Raw genomic sequence first — 21,085 nt, forward strand, 5'->3', positions numbered from 1 at the left:
GAATCATAAGGTACAGCACTTAAGAGACCAGAACAAATAAAAACACTGTGGAGCCTTGGGTCACAACCGTAATCTGTTCCCAGACTCTGGTCGCAACCTGATTTGGTCGTATCTGGAAGCACGACTGACTGCACATGTGCGCAGCCAAAAAAAATGGCACCGAAGGGGAAATCGGCACGGAAAGGGAATCTTTCCCTACCCATTTTGTTCACCGCCCGATTTTTGAATTGTGACCTGATTCAAAAATCGGGTGGATTTTTTGTTCACCATCCAATTTGGTCGCAAACAGGAGCGTTCGCGACCCGAGGTTCCACTGTACAATTAAAAATTCTGGAATAAAATAATAAATAAAAAATAAAATCTATCATAAAATCCAGCCCGTCAATTACACATGGTCTAACTATACTAAAATTTTACAATCCATAAACTGTGTGGCCTGTAGTCAGTTTAATACTAAAAAGGAAAGGAATAAGCAATGCAAAAGGTTTGCCACATTTGTTGTATAAAATAGCTGTGGTGGATTAGACACGTGTTTCCGATGAATCCCCAGTGTTGCTGCGCAGAATCTCATCACCTGCGCTGTAGTTATGGACTGTTCGTCCTTAAAGATGCTACTGGAAATATAGGAGTGTCAGAACGGCCAGGATACCTAGCAGTTATGAGAAGGATATGTTTTTTCTGGATCTCTCTGTAAAAGGAACATCAAAGGAGTATATGACCCACAATCTCCACCTCTCCTGAGCCACAGGAACAGAGTCTTTCAGTCAATGGTATCTTTTTATACTTGCCATACAGGACGGCTGATGGAAGCGCATGACAACATGCGAAGGAAAATGCTTTCCGATGGTTTTACGACTCCAACTGGCCAAGCTAGCTGGCAGGAATAACAACATATCTAATTGTGTTTGGAGCCAGAAATTAAAGAGCTTTCCCTAAGTGTGTTTGCCTTTCAATGTTACTAAAAATTATTAGTGAATTTCCCTTGGGGAAACCTGGTTTTGAAAGCATACACTGTTTAAGGAGATAAATGTAAAGAAAGAAATACAGGTAGTCTTTGACTTCCAACCACAACTGAGTCCAAAATTTCCGTGGGTAAGCGAGACAGTTGTTAAGAGCTCATTTTGCCCCAATTTATGACTGTAGTTGCCACAGTTGTTAAGTGAATCACTGCAGCTGTTTAGTAACAGATTGTTAAATGAATCTGGCTTGTTATTAAGTAACAAGTTTTTAAGTGAATCTGGCTTTCCCACTGACTTTGCTTGTCCAAAACAAAAACAAAAAAAATCCCCAAAAGTGATCACATGACATGACCAGTTGCCCAGCATCCAAATTTTGATCGCCCATCCATGGGGAAGCTGCAATGGTCATTTATGTGTGAAAAATGGTCACAAAAGCCACTTTTTTCAGTGACCTTGTTCCTTTGAACCGTCACTCAATGAACTTTTTTAAATCGAGGACCGCCTGCAAAGCAAACCATGGAGAGTAAGCCAAGGAGGGAAAACATTTTAGGAGAGGAGAGGAATCCTGAGCAAGCTAAACCCAGAAGGATTGCGGCGGAAGATCCTCATTTGATTTAGGAAAAGCAACAAGAAGAGATCAGACGGCCTTTTGTCAGAAATGGGTGTAGGGTCTCCTGCTTCGGAGGGATGGGGGTGGGTTGGACTAAATGACCTACAAGGTCCCTTCCAACTCTTGATTATCCATATCTAAGATTCCTTCCACAATCCGGGTCGCTATCTGGAAAAGCTACTGTTTTACTTTGCATCCTTTTGTTTTTTGGTTTTTTCTGCTTTTGGGGGTAAAAACCTCCACCAAAAAAACCCCAACCCAGAGACCCGAGACCCTAATCGGGTCCCGGATCTCTGGGTTGGGGGGTTTTTTTGATTCCGGATCTCTGGGTTGGGGTTTTTTTTGGTTCCTCGATTCCCCACGCAGTGCAAAAAGTCCCGTCTCGGCATCGCCGCTCGCAGACGGGCCAGCGTCGGGACGGAGACGAGACGAAGAGAGAGACCGATTGAGAAAAAAAAAAAAAAAGCCGGCCGGGGAGGCTTGTAACTCTCTACGGGGCAAGTTGCAAAAAAGGAAAAAAAGAAAAAGAAATGGGGGGCGCTGAGGGCGCGCGGGCTTGCAAATCCGCCCCCACCCCCAGCCCAGCCCGGCCGGACTGAAGGAAGTGGCCAACTCGAGATGGAAGTCTGGACGCTGGGGGGGGGGAGCGGGGGAGAGGTGAGGACTCACCATAGCGTCCCCGATGCCCCCTTCCTCCTTCCGCGGCATGGCCCGAGCCAGGGTCCGATGGCGGCTCCCGTCCCAGTCGTCGTCCCGGCCTGCCCCGGCTCTCCCCTTCCGCGCGGGCCACCCAGCGAGGCTTTTGGCTCGCGCGCCTGGTTCCCCCGGGGAGGGGGCGGGGATGGAGGGGTGGAGTGAGGGTGGTGAGGGCGGAGGGGGCGAGTTTGCAAGTCTCCGCGGACGGCTCCGCCCCTCTTCAAAGCCTCGCGCGCGACTGGTCGAGGAGAGGGCGGGGCCCCACACGGGAAGAGCTTCCCTCTCAAGCCCAGGCCGAGATTGACGGTTTTGCGGCGCGCGGCCGGCCGGCCGGCCCGGAAAGCGGCGCAGGCGCTCTTCTTCCAAAAGCCTCTCCTCCTCCTTCCCACCCCACCCCGCCCCCTCCCGCCACATCCTTGGCCTCGCGCTGAGATTGGGACTGTCAGTGCCCTCTGGTGTAGGCCTACTTTGTGGAGACCGAGGCTCCCTCTTCCCTGAGGAGGGTCCTGAGAGGATTTCTGCGCTTTTTTGGGGGTGGGTGGGTGGGTGGGTGGGATGTCAAACGGGAGAAGCCCACCGGGGACTCCGCGTTGAAGAGGAGCAGGAGTCCCCGTAGGTGGCCCTGGCATGGGAGCGTGAAATGTGGGGTGAAATCACCCCGTGGTTTCCTTTTCTTTGTTAACCGATTGGGAGGCAATCTATAGCGTAGGGCTCTCCAACCTTTTGGACCTCAGGGACCACCAAACTGGTAATTTTAAATCCCAGGGACCACTAACTGGGTTCTGTGGGGGTGGCCTAATTTGTGGGTGTGGTTTGGTGGTCATGTGACTGGCTGGGCATGGCTTGTATGTGAATAGTGTAAATATTTATATAAATATTGAATTTTTTTTTATTTAAGAAAAGAGCAATGCTTACCCCAAATCAGGCAAAGGAGGCAGGCAGGTTGAGTTGCTCACAGAATTGCAGATTCATTTAGAGATCGATCTTTCTGCCATCAGCTACCTGAGTCTGTCACATAAAATTTGCTTGCCATGAGTCTGTGCTAAATAATAGAAGCTTCAGTCCTAAGGGAGGTTCAGCTGAGCTTAAAAGCAGAGCCAAAGATCTAAAGACTAGCTAGAAAACAAGAAATCCAACCATTTCCTGCTTCCTAGCTAATCTAAATCTCCCAGCACAGCAGAACAGCTGATAGTCAGAAAAAGGAAAAATAGCAATTTAGCGGGCAAGTTTGCCGGGTAAGGAGTGAGTGGGTGGGGACGGTTCCTGCGGGCCATGTGGGTGACACAGCCTTGTGTTTCTGCACAGCCTGGATTAATTGCTTTGGGGAGGGGGCGCTCTGGGGGTGAGATTTCTCTGTGGCCCACTGAAATTTTCTCGCAGGCCCACCAGTTGGCAACTGCTGATCTAGCGCCTAGATCTGTACTGATGCACCTTTTTTTATTTTTCCTTTTTAAAAAAAGATTAATCCCCCCTTCCAATAAATGTAGTCCTCGACTTGCAACAGTTCATTGAATCATTCAAACATTTACCGTCAATGCAGAGCATGTATACAATGAAATTGAAATTGCAAGACCATAAGTTACAACAGCACTGGACAAAGGGGCTGATCGCCGTTTTTTCACACTTGTGACTTTTACAGCACCCCAATGTGATCAAAATTCAGATGCTTGGCAACCTGACTCATATTTGTGACCATTGCTGTGTCCCAAGGTCATGTTTTGTGACTTTCTGACAGGCAAAGTCAATGGGGAAGTCACATTCATTTAACAATGAATTGATCAACTGCGGTGATTCAATTCACAACTGTGGCCAGAACGGTCGTAAAATGGGCCAAAGCTCACTTAACAGAAATTTTGGGCTCAGTTGCGGTCATAAATTGAGGACTACCTCTAATACCAGGGGCTAAGACATAATCTAGATAAGTCACTGCAATTTCAATGAAGTCTCTGAAGCTTTGCATAAAGGTTGGCTAGCCGTGTATCCTGGGATGAATGGCAGGCATTATCCTCCTGGCTTGATCTACAAAAACACCCCGGGAAGTAGAACTTTCTCTGTAAATAGAAAGTTAGATTTAGCAAGATCATGATTCCCCACCACCCAGGAGAGGAGGTTTCAATGGCTGAAGCCACTGTTTCTCTTGGAATAGTCACTTTCATTCCTGGGTTTTAGGGGGAAAAAATCCCACACTTCCTGTTTTTACCTGCAAGAACTTGCTGATTTGCATCACTTTGAGCAGCCTAATTAAATGGTGGTCCACCAGTTGGCAACTGCTGATCTAGCGCCTAGTTCTGTACTGATGCAACATTTTTATTTTTCCGTTGATGAATAGATGGATTACACTGATGGTTGGATTTACCTGGGCATAGAAACTTAGTAAATAAATAAGAGGCTTGGATTACGTGCCATCAAGTCATGGTTGACTCTTAGTAACCATAGGGATGGATTTCCTCCATGACATCTACCGTTAATGGTCTTCTAATATGTCCCCATCACAGTAACTGAGTCCATCCATCTAGTTGCTTGTCAGCCTCTTTCTCCTTTTCCAGAGAGCTGAGTCATCACATAAGGTGTGCAAAGTAGGAAAATTTTGAACCTAGTGATGTGTGCCTTGCTTGAAAACTCTGGGTTGATTTGTTCAATGATTGATTGGTTTGCTTTCTTGGTTGTCCTTTATTTTCTCCAACACCAACATTCTTCTTCTCTAACACCAGAATTCAAAAGTATCAAGAGTTTTCATATCCTGCTTTTTCCAAATCCAGTAATAACAGAAGATAAATGTAAATGTATGAGGACCCAGATTGTTGGGGGCAATATGCTGACTCTGTAAACCGCTTAGAGAGGACTGCAAAGCACTGTGAAGCAGTATATAAATCTAAAATGCTAAATACTAAATCCCAGGAGGTAGGGATTGGAAGAGATCCTATATAGATCATCTAATTTCCCCGCTCCGTCTGTGTGTAAATCTAGTAAGGCAACCTTCTAAGGCAGTAGCTCTTTTGAATTCTACTGTATAATGGAAGTGTTGGTGTGGTGTTGGGGTTTTCCGGTTCAATGTGTGAAGGGTGAAGGATGTGTGGTTGTGTTTATTTTCATGGACATGATGTGCACCGAAGATGGTGTTTGATTTCGTTGTACGAGGTGCAATGACAATAAAGTAAACTAAACTAAACTATTCAGAACATAAAAAATTCTTTAATAAAAATAGGCATCTATTTTAGTAACAGCACAGGTTCTTTGAGAGACTCTCTAAGAAGGCCTTAAGATATGAAAAGGAAAAGAAAATCACTGTTATATTTATTCAACAGCCACAAAGTACACAAAAACTGTGTCTATTGGAAAACAACTGGATCCATCCAAAAGGTTTATTTATGGAACCTTAGAAAGAGAGACATTCTGAAATCCCAGGTATAGGATTGTGACAGAATGAAAGGGATTGCAGGGAGATAAGTGGGTTTTTATTGTTCCTTCCTTCCTTTCCTTTTTATTATTTATTTATTATTTTATTCCTATTATTTTATTATCCTTTTTATCAATGTGAAACTTTATTTTGAGGTGTACATCAGCAAGGCTTTTACATATTCTGGTTGAAATGTTAAATGTTTTAAAGAGCAAATATTTTTTATTATAGTAGATTTTAGAAGAAGCTCTCCTGTTGTACTGCCTCTTACAATATTAAGCAACACAGTATCAACAGTCGAAACCTTCAGGTTTCCAGGTTCCATTATCTCCAGGATCTTGAAATAGACGCCTAACATTAGAACCATAGTTAAAAAGGCACAACAAAGAATGTTCTTCCTGCCTCAACTCAGAAGGCTCAGACTGTCCACAAGTCTGCTGAGAAAATATCTATAGGCCTCTCACATGCTGGACATAATCTATTGCCACTCCTCCTCTCAGGTCGCCACTATACAGAATTGCATGCCAAAACAACTAAACAAAAACGGTCTGCTGAATACATAATTCCTACAGCACTGTCTCATTATTTTCCCATCTTTACTATTATCCTATTGGTTTCTTATGATTTTTCAATTGTTTGTAACTTATAATCAATGATTGTAACTATGATTTATGACCTATGACCTATTATTTGCTGTTCATATGTATGTGAGCTTCTGCACCAGAGGCAAATTCCTTGTGTGTGCAATCACACTTGGCCAATAAAGGATTCTATTCTATTCTAAAAAAATAAATACAGCATGTGAAAACAAAACTGGAGTTTCAACTCTTCCTGGGGAGAAGGCACCAATTTTGCTGATTGTGTCATGAGATAATTGCATTATGTTAATAAGGGAAGTGCTGGACTTTTCTTGTTCTTATATAATGCAATAAAATCCACTTATGCAAAGCTGATATACGCAAGTAAGCAACCTCCACTATGGCATGCATATTTGTGGTTAATGACTATCACATTAAAAATAACAAATACAATAATTTCTTCCCTTTTATTCATTTAGATTATAATTTAATTATTAGATTTTTATCCCATCCTTAAATATTTTATAAATAACTCAAGGCAGCAAACGCCTAACATTCCTTCCTCCTCCTATTTTCCCCACAATAACAACTTTGGGAGATGGATTATGCTGAGACAGAGTGACTGGCCCCAAGTCACCCAGCTGGCTTTTATGCCTAAAGCAGGATTAGAACTCACGTCCCCTGGTTTACACATTTTCTAAAAATACAGATAAAAAGCGTTTGATTATAAAGCCGCACCGGGCAAAACAGTTTTTTGAATGTATTAAAAAGAGCACAAAAGTTATTAAACCACCATAAGCCTCTTTTCATTCTCTTTCATTCTTTCTATCTATTCAGCAGTTTATTTGAGTCTTATGTTTAATATGTAGGTTGGCTATAGATGCGTATACAGTGTGTGTGTGAGAGAGAGAGAGAGTGGGGGGGTATATGTGCATTCATGGTGATATCATCATTTTTCTATTATTATACCCAAGAACAATAAATAGCATTCCTGGAGTCCTTGTGTTGTCTGTTTGTTGAATTGGCCTTCCTAAAAAGGTTGGCATTATAAAGAAAGTGAGACACACACACACACCCCTAACTGCATTACTACAGCTTTGCATACTTCTTACTCCAAGAATCAAACGTACCTGCTTAAGAAAAAATGTCTGGTATTTTGGAAATTCTATATATGCTGCTTAAAATGTAGCATAGTCTGCAAACTCAGTCAATTGTAGTTCATGATTAAATAAAGCACCACTTTTTATGGTGGATGGAACTTGTTAATCATGAAGTACCAGCTATTCAGAAAGTTGTTATTGAACTAGTTGCATAAGAGGACAATGGAGAAACAGCAGTATATCTGCATTCCTCCTTTTGATCATGCCAATATTGAATTGAATGCTTTTTCTTACAGAAACATACATAGAGGTTAAAATGTGTTTCCAAATACCATCAATCTACACCATACCATTATTCATTTTATCCCTCCATCTCCATCTTTTATCCCTCCAAGTGAGTACAGGAGAGAATCCAAAATAATTGCCACCCAGTATTTGAAACTCCACAGCTGCTTTCCATGTGAAAGACAGATTGAAAAGGTGCAGGCCTTCAAATCAATGGTTGTGACCACCATCTTCACTTTGAAAAGTGAAACTGTATACTACTCAGTCCCTCTACGCTGACACCACTGTAGATACCTCTGAATCCCCACGAATCAAATTGGCAGGAAAAGAGTCCCCAAAAGTTCTCTAGAACAGGCTTCCAGGCACCAGCTGTGTAACAACTTCATCTTCAAGTCAGGTCATGCTGAGCTGTGCTTTCTTCACAATCAGTGCATGTCCTGTGACTCTGCTTTTAAAACCCAAGCTACAGAACCAGGATGAGGCAAGTATAATGCTTCAGTGGTTCCTCACAAAGCTACCTCTTTGACTTTTGCCAATTACTGTCAATTATTTTAATGTTGTGGAGATAGCAAAGGTCCAAAGAAGAATTTTGCAAGTCTTCAGAATATGAGTCCAGTGGTAAGTAAATAAGTTCATCCATCAAAAAGGTGGAAGTATCATGAGCTGTCATTTTTGGGAATTGACGGCATTAAGTGACTCAGGTTCCAACTTTATACAACTAGAATAAGCATAAAACCACAGCAAGCTTTTGGGATTTAAGATCTTCATTGCAAATACACAGAAGTATTCAGGCCGTTCATTTTCCTACCACATTTAAATAAATTCCAGTCCTTTAGGTAAGTACAAGTTTCAGAAATTCAATCTTTGGGAGAGGATGAGAAAAATTAAAATAATTCAGTTATTTTCTAAACGGGAAATTCTATCAGGCTGCCTGAATTCCATGGCATAGAAATGAATAAATAATAATAATATGGCATAAGAAGTTACCTATAAAATAATAAAGGTAGGATTAAAAAAAATCTAATGAATGAATGAATGAAAAGGGTCTGATTAGAAACAATTTCATTCTTTTTCCCAAAATTGATTTCAAAGAGAAAGAACAGAAATGCATTAAATGTTTCATTAAAGTCAGGGTTTATAGGGCTTAAAGAAGGTTGAATCATGCTGATTATATGTTTACATACTTCTGAGTTCAGAATGCGGCAAACCTTGAAGATTATAACATTATTCAGTACAATTTCACTTTAAGATCAAGAGTCGGCAACCCACAAACCATGCAATCTTGGAAGAAGAAACCCATGCCGATTGCCAAAATCAAGGTTAATCTGAGTTGTTGCTAAACCTCAGCAGCAAACCACATGACTTTAGAGAAGCTAAAATTTAGGTTTCTGTCAGATCACAGAATATTACAACCTTGTTCTTATTTGTTTTAATTCAAGAACTGAGGCTATGGTGACTAAAAGAGAAACAGAGAAGACTCCGGTGACTGACAATATTGACTCCATAACCAAGAAGCTGGAACAAATCTCCTTGCATTGTCCTGGCCAGTTCAATGTTCAATCGTTGAAGACCCATTTGAAAACTTCTTCTCAATTTGGTAATCTCAGACAGCATTCTTTGACCAACTCTCACCAAGTAATCCAAATCCAAGGTAAGTATTTCAAAGCCCCCCCCCCCCCCGCCCTGCCCCTCATCCTATGCACATCTGCCTCAAACTTCGGGTATATTTTTATTCTCTTGTATTTTATAATATAACTGTAAATTAATAGAAATGGCGGCATCTAGCTCATCTTGTTTGGCCTTGGAAGCTAAGCACATGTTGACTTGGTTAGATGCGGAACACCAGGACTGTTAGACTAAATTGGAAAATCAACCTATAATAAATATCCACCGGTGTTTCCACATGTTGAAACTTCTGGGGAAGAACTGTTAGGTTAGTAAGCAGTGGAGACTCAAAGAAGTGGAGAAGGACTCAAGGCCGTCCTTTATCTACTTGTTCCCTCTAAATATGCGGGAATACCAGAATCCTCTTTCTGAAAAGTCCCAAATTGGGGGAAACCATCAGAATGAGCTTTACAAATGCCGGTATATGCCTGCAATTCACAGCTGTGGGAGAAATAAGGAAAGATTGAGAGAGGAAGGTGCAGGGAGAATCTGCTTTAAGGATAGCAAAATTTAAACACAATCATTTTTTTTCTTTTTTCTTCACTGGTGGCTTCTATCTGCACCACTACAGAAACTACCTCGGGTGATCCTTGAAAGTTGAGGTTCTATGCCGAACAACGGAGCCTGCAGACTTTTTAGAATCTATCATGCATGATTCTGAAGGTCACCACTATGAAATACAGCAACAGTGAAAAATCAGGAGTTTGGTGGCATCTTTTCTAGCTAAACAAATTTTATGAAAAGACAAACTTTTGGCAGTTCCATGCCTTTTCATAAAATTTGCTAGGAGGAAAGAATGCTAACATTTTCTCGATTATTTATTTATTTATTTATTGCCATTATAGACCAACAAAGCTCTCCCCTGACACTAAGAAAGAGGATTTTCTGAACACATGAAGAGAATTCTATCTCTCTTGACATGTAACCTGCATCTGGCTAATCAAACTATTTTTATGAAAATGTCAATGTTATGAAAAGCTTATGCCTTTTCATAACATCTGTTAGATGAAAAATGCATTACCAGATTTCTTCTCTTTCTGTACATCTCAAAGCAAATCTGGAGGGTTACAGAATTTGAAATGGATTCAAAGGTTACAAAATTTGAAACAGAGAAGGTTAAGCATACAACAAATGTTGAGATGATTATCTGGAACTTATTGGGTTTGTTTCAAAAGTAAATTCAGGTCTTCTACCTCAAGTGGTTGAGTTGCACCTTGTGTTAGTCTCAAATAACAGCAGGCAACTTTTCTCATAAATTAAACAAACAACACACAAATTAATTCAGGGCAAGAGTATCTGTGTCACACCTAATTACTGTTTTGTTTATGGTCACTTTTTGTCAGTGTTTCTTTCTCTCATATCTTTAACCATTTCCCTCTTTCTCCTCTGCCCTTCTTTCCCTGGGTATCCGTATAAGATTATCAGATGAAGCAACCTATGATCCATGGGATTTTATGCCATTTTAAATCCACAAGACTCTCTGACATTTTGTTCAGATATTTTTTGTTTTTGTTTTGCAGGTTTGAATGATGCTCACGGTTGCATAATTAACAATAAACAGTCAGAGAAGACAATGATAAAAACTAATCTTAAAACTCATATTTCAAAGATGCCTGGAGTCCAAATGCCAATTGGTGACCCACTGCCTTTTCCAGTCCCCAAACTTTCAGTAGGTTGGTATGAAGATCTTTATGCTTTGCTCAGGGATTGATAGGTTATAATCTGACTACCAGCATCCTCCGCAATGCACAGTCCAACACGTCTAGAGGATAACAGATTAAAGAATATCACTGTAACCAGGGCGGTCTAGTTAGGATGGTTTGTGTGGATCTGGGACCCACCTTCTCCTGCTTGAGCAGTGCCTTAGATTAAGAGTCCTTGAAGGGAGTCTAGGACAATTTGTCCCACCTAACTTCCAAGGCCAACTTGCCATGGATTAATTCGCTGTGGGACACGAGTTACATTAATATCAAAACCATGGTGGGATAGAATCATTTAAAAAGGATGCAAAAGGAGGGATAGAATGAAATGTCAGTGACAAAAATTAACATATTTTTTAAATTTTATTTTAAATAATTACATTGAATTGGTAAGTTGTCCTGCAACGAGTTAGCTGTGGCGAATTGTCCCGCGGCAAACTGGCCGTAGCGAGTTAGCCGTGTTGAGTTGGCTGTGACAGGTTGTCCTGTTCTGCCTTGAAGGTCCCTTCCAACCCAGCTATTCTTTTATTTTTCAAACCACTCTCATTGTTTCTTCACTTTAAAAAATGTAAATTAGAAATAATAGTTGGCAACTGCTAAGGATTGCATTCTGTGCCACAACAGCTCCTTTCTGCTCCTTTCTTCTCTCTCAACCCAGTTATATCACTCTATGCCAGTGGTCTGCCAGCTGTCCACGCCTGTAAATACATATGGGACGTAATTAAAGCAGATTTGTTAGAACAAAACTTAGCAAACTAACAAGCTACATGCCACATGTGATCTGCAACACCTGTTTTGCAGTCTCCTGGGCATCTTAAGATCATATCAACGATGTGCAGAGGCAAAATGCCACATTTTGCCAACGTAATCTCTCTATTTTGGTTTGTGGGTTTGTTTTTGTTTATCATTCAATAGTTCTTAAGTCATTCTAGGTCCCCACCCCAAAACTGAACTGCTAACCATTTCTCCTGGGGCCTTTGAACTTGACCCATTAATTTATCTTCCAAAGTGCCCAGATATGAGAATATTGCCCACTCATGTGTTAAATAGTCAACGTGCCTATCATGTGATGAAGGTCAACAAGTGTTATGACAGACTTACAAATTTCAAATATGTTTCTTATACTTGAACCAATGTAAGTACAATAGTAAAGCATTTAATTTTTGTTGTCTAGCCAATCATCCAACTCAGAATTCAACAAATACGGGTGTCAAACTGGATTTCTTCAAGGGCCAGATCAGCACTGTAGTTCTCCTCTGTGTGCCGGCCATGGGGGGAGGAGAGAGATGGGATGGATGCCTCCTGCAGCACCCTGCCGGCCAAAACGGGGTGCAGGGTCTGTGTATGCAGCCCCCTTTGCCCTGTTTTGGCTGGCAGAGTGCTGCAGGAGGCTGTCCAGCCCGAAAATGAGGCATAGGGGGGCACGCACGGCCCCCTGTGCCCCATTTTGGCTGCCAGAGGCACCAAGGGCTGGTCCTTTCCAAGCCGGCCCTGCGGGCCAGATTTAAGCATCCAGCAGGCTGGATCTGTCCTGCAGGCCTTGAGTTTGACACCCCTGATCTATAAAATAGATGACATTCAATAGAGTATATTATTTAAGTACTGGACTGGAATGGAGAGATCCAGATTCTTATTCTCCCCTAGGCATGGAAGCTCATGGGTTGGCTTTGGGTCAACCACTCTCTCTGAGTCCCAAATCAGCATCAATACCTCACCATGCATTTATGGCTATCATCTAAGCAAGCGTATGCGAATAGAGTGGACCGTATAACAAAGAAGGACACAGCAGTAGGTTGTACATACACACACACACACACACACACACACACACATACACACACATATGAAGTTAGTTATGTTGGGAAAGTTGGAAAGAAAGAGAAAAGAAGACAACCAGCAACAAGATGGATGACTGTAATGGAAGGCCTGAGGGATGGGATAGAATAAGAATAAGAATAAGAATAAGAATAGAAATAGAATAGAATTGGAATAGAATAGAAATAGAATAGAATAGAATAGAATAGAATAGAATAGAATAGAATAGAATAGAATAGAATAGAATAGAATAGTTTAGTTTATTGGCCAAGTGTGACTGGACACACAAGGAATTTGTCTTGGTGCAGATGCTCTCAGTATACATAAAGAAAAGGTACATTCGTTAAGAATCAAGAATCATAATGTACAACACTTACTGATAGTCATAGGGTACAATCAACAATCAAATCATACTGGGAAACAGTCAAGTGGGATGGGATGGGTGATAAGGAGTGATGAGAAGATTAATAGTAATAGTAATGAAGACTTTATAGATAGCTGGACAGTATTGAGGGCATTCTTTGTTTAGCAGAGTGATGGCTTTCGGGAAAAAACTGTCCTTGTGTCTAGTTGTTGTGGTGTGCAGTGCTCTATAGCGTCGTTTTGAGGGAAGGAGTTGAAACAGTTTATGTTAGGGACACATCCTGCTCCAAGAGTACAATATATGTTATGGTTCACTTGATGACACATAATCAGTGAATCAATTGTGTGCATGTGTGTGTGTGTTTCAACCATTGTAGGAGACTGCTCCTTGTAAATTCAACAGTCTATAAGAATTTCAATTATAATTCTGGCTCTCCCTCAATGGACTGTATTTTGAGTAATGCCCCTTTGTCACTTACTTTGATGATGATGATGATGATGATGATGATGATGATGATGATGATGATGATGATGATATCCATTCATTCATGTCTGACTCTTGGCAATTCTATGGGCCAGGTCTCTCCACATCTTCTGATCTTGCTCTCTGAGTTGTTCTATGCTCTGGCTGGTATCAGCCTTGATGGTATTCAGCCATCGTGTTCTTTGGCAGCCTGGTTTCCTTTTACCGCTAACTCTTCCAAACTTAATCGCTTTCTCCAGGGAATTCTCCCGCATGACAAAGCCAAAATAAGCGAGATACAGTTTTCTGATTATATACTTTCCAATTTTAAATGCACAACTGAAACCAGTTAATTCTGTGGATCAGCAGCTTCCAACCTTTGGGGCACCACGGACCGGTTTTGTAGAGACCATTTTTTTCCATGGATCAGGGGACCGTGGTTTCATGTGCTACCTGCATCCTGTGTGGTTGGGGTTTGCTTGCTTGCTTGCTTGCATGATCTGGTTTCTGATACATCGCAGACCAGTACCTGTCAGCAGTCTGGAGGTTGGGGACCCCTGCTATGGGTGAGTAATATAACATTCGAACATCTTTTTTCTAAAAGAAAATGAGAAGATGTTTTCCAAAAAGTCTCTTTTGTACCATTGAAATGGGTTAGTACTTCTGATGCTTAGCTATTATTGATTACTCATTCTTTTCTATTATTATTCTCATGAGGTCCTTTGTCAGAGATATCAACAGAAGAATTCAAGAAATCTGCCATAAGATCCATCGGTGCTACCTCTTCTATTGAGTCAGAGAAGAAAGAAGCAGTAAGTGTCATTAAACAGCACTACATGTGATTAAATATGATTAAATGTCATTAAAACTCCATTTTACTAAGGAGCAACATCAACCCTTGAGTATGAGAGAAGGGAACAAATTAAATGAGAAGTAACTCTACTGAAATTTGAACTATTTGTACAGGAGATAGTTTCAGGGTATAGTAATCGTGTCAGTTGCCTGTCTCCAGATGTTTTGCAATTGCAACACTGTTAGTTAAGAATCTTGAAAATTGTAGTTCAAACAGCTCTGGAGGGCACCAAATTTGAAGGGTTTAGGGGGTTGGCATAATATCTTATTAGCGGAAATCAGTGGGCCTTAAGCTAGGTGTGCAACTCCAAACAGCTTCAAAAATTCAAAGAGTAGAGTCTTCAAAGCAGGTTCTTGAATTCTGCTTGTATGAGGATACAGTTGCTAACGAAGGTAAGGGCAGCGTGTTAAGGCAAAGAAAAGTAAATTAAGCGACTTCCAGTTTTCTAGCCATCTAGCTTCCTGGTAAAGCTAAAATTATTCCTAGTGAAATAATTAAATTAGAAAGAGTCTAGCAGCAGCTTTTCTAACTAACAAATGTTATCATAAGTGTTTTGTTAGGTATGGTTCACTGTACCAAATGCATATCAATGGTTAGGCCAATGTAGACTTTTTTTTTAAACAAGTTTTATTGATTTTACAAACAAACAAACAAAACAAAACATCATTAAACATTAAAAACATAAAACCTCTTTCCATTGTAGATCTTTACAAGGCAGGTAACATATTGTTTTATATCACGTACTTATAATTTATCCCATTTCCATATAAACACGTAAATTCCCTTTACCAAATTCCACATTGTTTCTCTTTAATCATTATTCAATCATATTTCCTTTCTGATTTATCTGCTATCCAGTCATCAACTTTATATTTTCCTCTGGCTTGTTTATAATTATTCTCATCTAGTCTTCATCCGAGATTTTATTATTTAATTCTTAATTAAACACACACACATAAAACATAGACATAAAAACATAAAACTTTCTTCTAGAAAGTAACTTGGCCCCAGATTACCTCTTTTTGTATGGACTCAATTGAATTCACGCTCTTCTTATATACCATTACCCATCTTATTTACCATTCTATATCTATTATATAACTCCTCTCCACTTTTGCCTCATCTTAATTCTGTTTTATATATTTAATCTTGCTTTTAAAAAAAATATTTTTATATCTTTTGTCCATTTCTCAATTTACATCTGTCTCATTTCCAATTTAAGAAAGAATAGTTTCCCCTGGAATCACTAATCGGAGTATGATGCCTTTCTATCATTCCCCTAAGTTAAAATTTAAAATAACACCTAAATCCCAATCAGATTCTGCTTAGTACATTCTACTATTTCAAAAACCAATACTACAATAATAAATCCATAACAATCAACACATTAATCCATTAAACTCTATATTCAAACTAATATTTTAAACATTCCCTTTAGTATTTTATTAAAACTTATTATCATTCACTATTAAACCTTTTAAAGTTATACCTTGATATTTTAGTCTTTTATTAGATCTTAAAAAGTTCTGATTATCTACTTATAATATAAATACCACTATTACAATACTCATGTGTACTTTGCAGAATCCCCTTTTTTTTAAAAAAAAAATCCCATATATTACCCATTATCCCTGAAAAAGTTTCCTTTTCTCCATCTTGTCTTATACCTTTGTAACTTTTTTCCCCTTTTCCCTTTCCTTCTTAGCCCGCCTAAACTTTTACCCCCTCCTCTCCAAACCTCTGCCTTCTTGATTTCCCCTTTCTGTTGCATTCCTCTTTCCTTTTGCTTTCTAGCATTCTGTTGTTTTTGCATCTTCTTTTTCTCTTTCATAAACATTTTTTTATTTCTTAAGTCCTTCCTTTTCGCTCCTCTCTTTCTCCTTTCTTTCTTAGTCACACCGTTTAGTTCATTAAAAATGGCTTCTTCTTCCTCGGCTTCTTCCAGCTGTTGTTTAATTTGCTGACACATGACAAGCACCATATCTAGAAAACAAAGGGCTTCTCCCATAACATCTGCCTTCTTTCTTTATTTTTAGATATTGTTTTTTTAATTCATCAAGAGATAGAGCCATTTTGAACTGTTTCTTCTTCTCTTTCTGTATCCTCTTCTTTTTATTAAGGCAATCAGGTCGGCTTCGGTGACAGCAGGGATTCGCCTTCTCTGCGATCCCTGCTGTGCTAGCCGCCTTGGTGCCTCCGATCCTGACGGATTTGGAGGCTAAGGCTGCCCTGTTGGGGCAACTGAAGATAGGGGGGATCCGGACGGGGATGAGGGGCGTCGCAACCCCCCCCAGCCGGCAATAACCCCCTTCTCTCAAGACGGTGCAGCGGTGGTCTTTTATGGCCACCATAAAGAAGCCGGCAATTGGATAAAGAATGCGCAGGAGGGAGAAGGAGGTGTTTTTTTTTAAAGAAAGTTTTTTCTTGGTCGAACTGGGACCTTAAGGATATATTTAACACCTGGGAAAGTAATGACTTGAAAGCTATAATGTTCCCGATTGATGTTTTCAGCTGCGAAGAAAAGTGACAAAAAGGGGAAGTCACTCTCCCTCCCTTATGGAATTAACAAATGGACAAGGGAAACCAGCCTTTTGATAGAAGGTAAAATCTAAACTCGTTTGTTATAAGTGGGAAGGGAGAGGCTTGGGAAAACAAATTTTTACTCTAAGACTTTGCTGGAGGAGATGCCTTGAAGATAAAGAGAATTGAAATTAATTCTAAGAAAGATTTAAAGCACAGATTGGACGTCTCTGCTTTCCCTAATTTGACTTCACTCCTAGAAGAGAAACTGTAAAAAGAAGAAGCTTGTACTCTGCCTGGACTGTTTGATGACTGTGGGATTTTGGGACTTTTGGGAACTGTTTTAAGCTTGGAAATAACTGATTTCCTTAATAAAAAGGCCAATGTAGACTTTAAAGTGGAGGAAAGGGGGTTTGTGCAGATGCAGGTTAAGCAAATGACAGGATCTCACCAGTCAACATGATTGTGATGGGTTAAAAAACTGCATTGTGTTAATTAAGACTTTCTGAATAGGCTGGAATATTTTGAATGTGTGAGTTTGGCAGTTTCTCACTCTAATACTGGTCTCGTTCTATTGTTTTAAAATGAGCATCTTAACATCTGCCATGAAATCTCCTGGGAAGTTAAAATGTTCGGATTTTAACCTTTTTTTTTAACTTCTTTTTTTTTTAAACAAATTTTATTAATTTTTACAAAACAATACACAAAGCATAGAATGTAATAACATAAAAAATCTTTTCTGAAAAAAACAATAAAACATCTTATTTAAAGACAGAATAATTCCAAATTATCACATTTCCATACAAGCACAATTTAATATATATATTTACCTTATCTGTTCAACTTCGTATCTTATCCGAGCTTCTCTTTATTTCTCCCTTTCCTTCTATTATTCAAATTATATTTCCTTTGCTTTAGATTGTGTACATTCTTTATATCCATCTGTCTTATTTACAATTTCATTATTCTCTTCCAACATTCTTCTTACATTCTTCTAAGATTTTATTAATTCAAACATAGACATACAAAACACAAAACATAAACCTAAAACTTCTTTTTTTTTCACTTCTGATGTCAAATATATCCATTAATTCTTTTGTGCAAAGTTTGCCCCATTTTTCATAGAATTCAGGGGAGTGGGGGCATTGCTAACAGATCGTGACATGTATGGCATTGAAAGAGCAGAGCATGCAGGAGTGTTTTCTATATTGCTTAATGTAAAAAAAATAACTTTCTCAAGGCTAGGTTCATCTGTCTGTTTAATTCCAACATTTTAAAAATAATTTCACCAAACTTTAATTTTTCAAAACTATTGTCCCCTCTAACTGTTCTAAACTTTAAGAAATTCAATTCTTCTTAAGCTTTTTGATGAAAATTTAGATTTTTCTTCCTTTCTCCAGAAACAATGCTAACTCGCCAAGTGTTTTTTTTTTATTTATTTTGTCTAGTATGTTTCAGATAAAAGATATAATTAAGAACATGATTATGAGTACATGACGTGGGTGCGAATGAAAGGGGACATTAGGACAGGGGCGGTAGGCACGTTGGTGCGCTTATGCAGGACCCTTACAGACCTCTTAGGAATGGGATGCAATCAACAGTAGACAGTCTGAGGTTAAAGTTTTGAGGGTTTGGGGAAGAGACCACAGAGTCAGGTAGTGCATTCCAGGCACTCACAACTCTGTTGTTGAAGTCGTATTTTCTGCAATCGAGTTTGGAGAAGTTTACCTTAAGTTTGTACCTATTGTGTGCTCGTGTATTGTTGTGGTTGAAGCTGAAGCAGTCATTGTAAAGTAAAGTAATAACTAGCAGTCAGCACGGGTTTGTTAAAAACAGATCATGCCAATCCAACCTTATTTCATTCTTCAACATCGTGACTAAATTAGTAGACCAGGAAAATACTGTGGACATAATATATTTAGATTTCAGCAAGGCATTCGATAAAGTAGACCACAACCTACTTCTTAGTAAGCTAGAAAAAAGTGGAATAGATACCCTGTTTCTCCAACAATACGGCCTCCCCCAATAGGAAGTCCCAGCATGTTTTATAGGCATGAAATGAAATTAAGCCCCACCCCCAAATTAAGGCCTATATTAAAACATGCTAAATGGGGGGGGGAATGGGGGGGCTTGCCGTTAGGAAGTACTTTTGTTGCACCCCCAGGTATGGTGCTGCCTGTGTTGACCCCGATACGAAGTGCCCCACCAACGCCGAGGTCAACATCCAAGCTGTCACTGCCCGCCTGCCTGAAAATGCAAGGGGGGGAATTAAGTCACCCCCCCAAAAGACGACCTACCCATTTTTTCGGGGCTCAAAAAAGCACCACCACTCGATGGATTAGCAACTGGCTGGCAAACCGTACTCAACGAGTAGTCCTTGATGGGTCTAAGTCTACATGGAGGGAAGTAAGCAGTGGGGTGCCCAGTATTCTTCAATATCTTCATTAATGACTTAGATCAGGGAATAGAAGGGGAACTTACCAAATTTGCAGATGATACTAAGCTGGCAGGATTAGCTAACACCCAAGAAGATAGACTCAAAATCCAGAGGGATCTTGACAGACTAGAACACTGGGCCATATCTAATAAAATGAAATTCAATATAGAGAAAAGTAAAGTCCTACACTTAGGCAAGAAAAACCAAAAGTACACATATAGACTGGGTGAAACCAGGCTCAATAGCAGTAACTGAGAGAGATCTTGGAGTTTTAGTGGACCACCAGCTAAATATGAGCAGGCAGTGTGCAGCAGCTGCCAAAAAAGCTAATGCAATCCTAAATTGTATTAACAGAGAGATACAGTCAAGATCAAGGGAAGTTATAATGCCACTCTATAAAGCCTTAGAAAGACGACACCTAGAGTACTGCATCAAGTTTTGTTCACCACATATAAAAAAGATGTTGAGACTCTAGAAAAAGTGCAGAAAAGAGCAACCAGGATGATTAGGGGACCGGAGGCTAAAACATACAACGAACGGTTACAGGAACTGGGCTTGGCTAGTCTAGTAAAGAGAAGGACCAGGGGAGACATGATAGAGGTCTTCCAATATTTGAGGGGCTGCCACGGGGAGGAAGGGGTTAAGCTATTTTCTAAAGCAGTGTAAGGCCAGACAAGGAATAATGGATGGAAACTGAGCAAGGAGAGATTTAACCTGGAAACAAGGAGAAACTTTCTGACAGTGAGAACAATCAACCAATGGAACAGCTTGTCCTCAGAAGTTGTGGGAGCACCATCAGTTGAGACTTTCAAGAAGAGATTGGACTGTCATTTGTCAGAAATGGTGTAGGGTCTCCCGGTTGGGCAGGGGATTGGACTAGATGACCTACAAGGTCCCTTCCAATTCTGATTATCTGTATCTGTATCATTGATGGGTAGGACATTATAGCAGATAATTTTATGTACTACACTTAGGTCAGACCGAAGGCAGAGTAGTTCTAAGTTGTCTAAGCCCCGAATTTCAAAACTGGTGGTATAAGGTATTCTGTTGCGAGCCGAAGAGTGGAGGACTCTTCTCGTGAAATATCTCTGTACTCTCTCAATTATATTAATGTCCAAAATGCAGTACAGGTTCCAGACAGATGAGCTGTATTCAAGAATTGGTCTAGCAAATGTTTTGTATGCTCTAGTTAGCAGTGGAATGTTACCAGAGAAGAAGCTACGCAAGATTATTAACAACTCTTAATGCCTTAATATAATATTATATATTAATGTTATATTAATATAATAATATTATATAAATATATAAGTGTATTTCTTTTATTTTTCTGCTCAGAAAATATCTCTATAGCTGCTCAATATTTACATCTGATTGCGATTAAGAAAGTGACATTTTTGCAAACCTTGCCTCCCTATAAGCTGCATTACAGCTGTCAGCTTGATTGAAATCCTTCAGCCCCCAACTGATTGACTCACATGTTGACTGCAAAAATCTCAGTTCCTGCAGTCTTCTCATGATGAGTAGCTGTTTGGCGTACAGATGGGCAATCTTACAATCTCTTTTGGTCTGGAGAGAGTGTGTAGGCCAGAATTCACAACCTGGCTGTCAAACTCCTCTGCAATACCATCCTGGTTCCTTAAGGGA

General features: G+C 40.0%; 2 protein-coding genes across 2 annotated transcripts in view; one reads left to right on the forward strand and one right to left on the reverse strand.

Moving 5' to 3' along the window:
- Window positions 1-2,515, reverse strand: part of SGPL1 (sphingosine-1-phosphate lyase 1) — a 48,575-nt gene extending 46,060 nt beyond the window's left edge. The window contains exon 1 of the mRNA XM_026713471.2: window positions 2,239-2,515. Coding sequence (XP_026569256.1) covers window positions 2,239-2,277 — 39 coding nt within the window. The 5' untranslated portion in view covers window positions 2,278-2,515. The remainder of the gene's footprint in view (window positions 1-2,238) is intronic.
- LOC113444672 (uncharacterized) overlaps window positions 1-21,085 on the forward strand; it is a 36,330-nt gene that overhangs the window by 13,269 nt on the left and 1,976 nt on the right. The window contains exons 2-4 of the mRNA XM_026713532.2: window positions 9,065-9,276; window positions 10,811-10,963; window positions 14,349-14,443. Of these exons, the coding sequence (XP_026569317.2) occupies window positions 9,065-9,276; window positions 10,811-10,963; window positions 14,349-14,443 (460 nt within the window). The remainder of the gene's footprint in view (window positions 1-9,064; window positions 9,277-10,810; window positions 10,964-14,348; window positions 14,444-21,085) is intronic.

The sequence above is a fragment of the Pseudonaja textilis genome, chromosome 4, assembly GCF_049901715.1.
Source record: "Pseudonaja textilis isolate UNSWEBS1 chromosome 4, rPseTex1.2, whole genome shotgun sequence".
Lineage (NCBI taxonomy): Eukaryota > Metazoa > Chordata > Lepidosauria > Squamata > Elapidae > Pseudonaja > Pseudonaja textilis.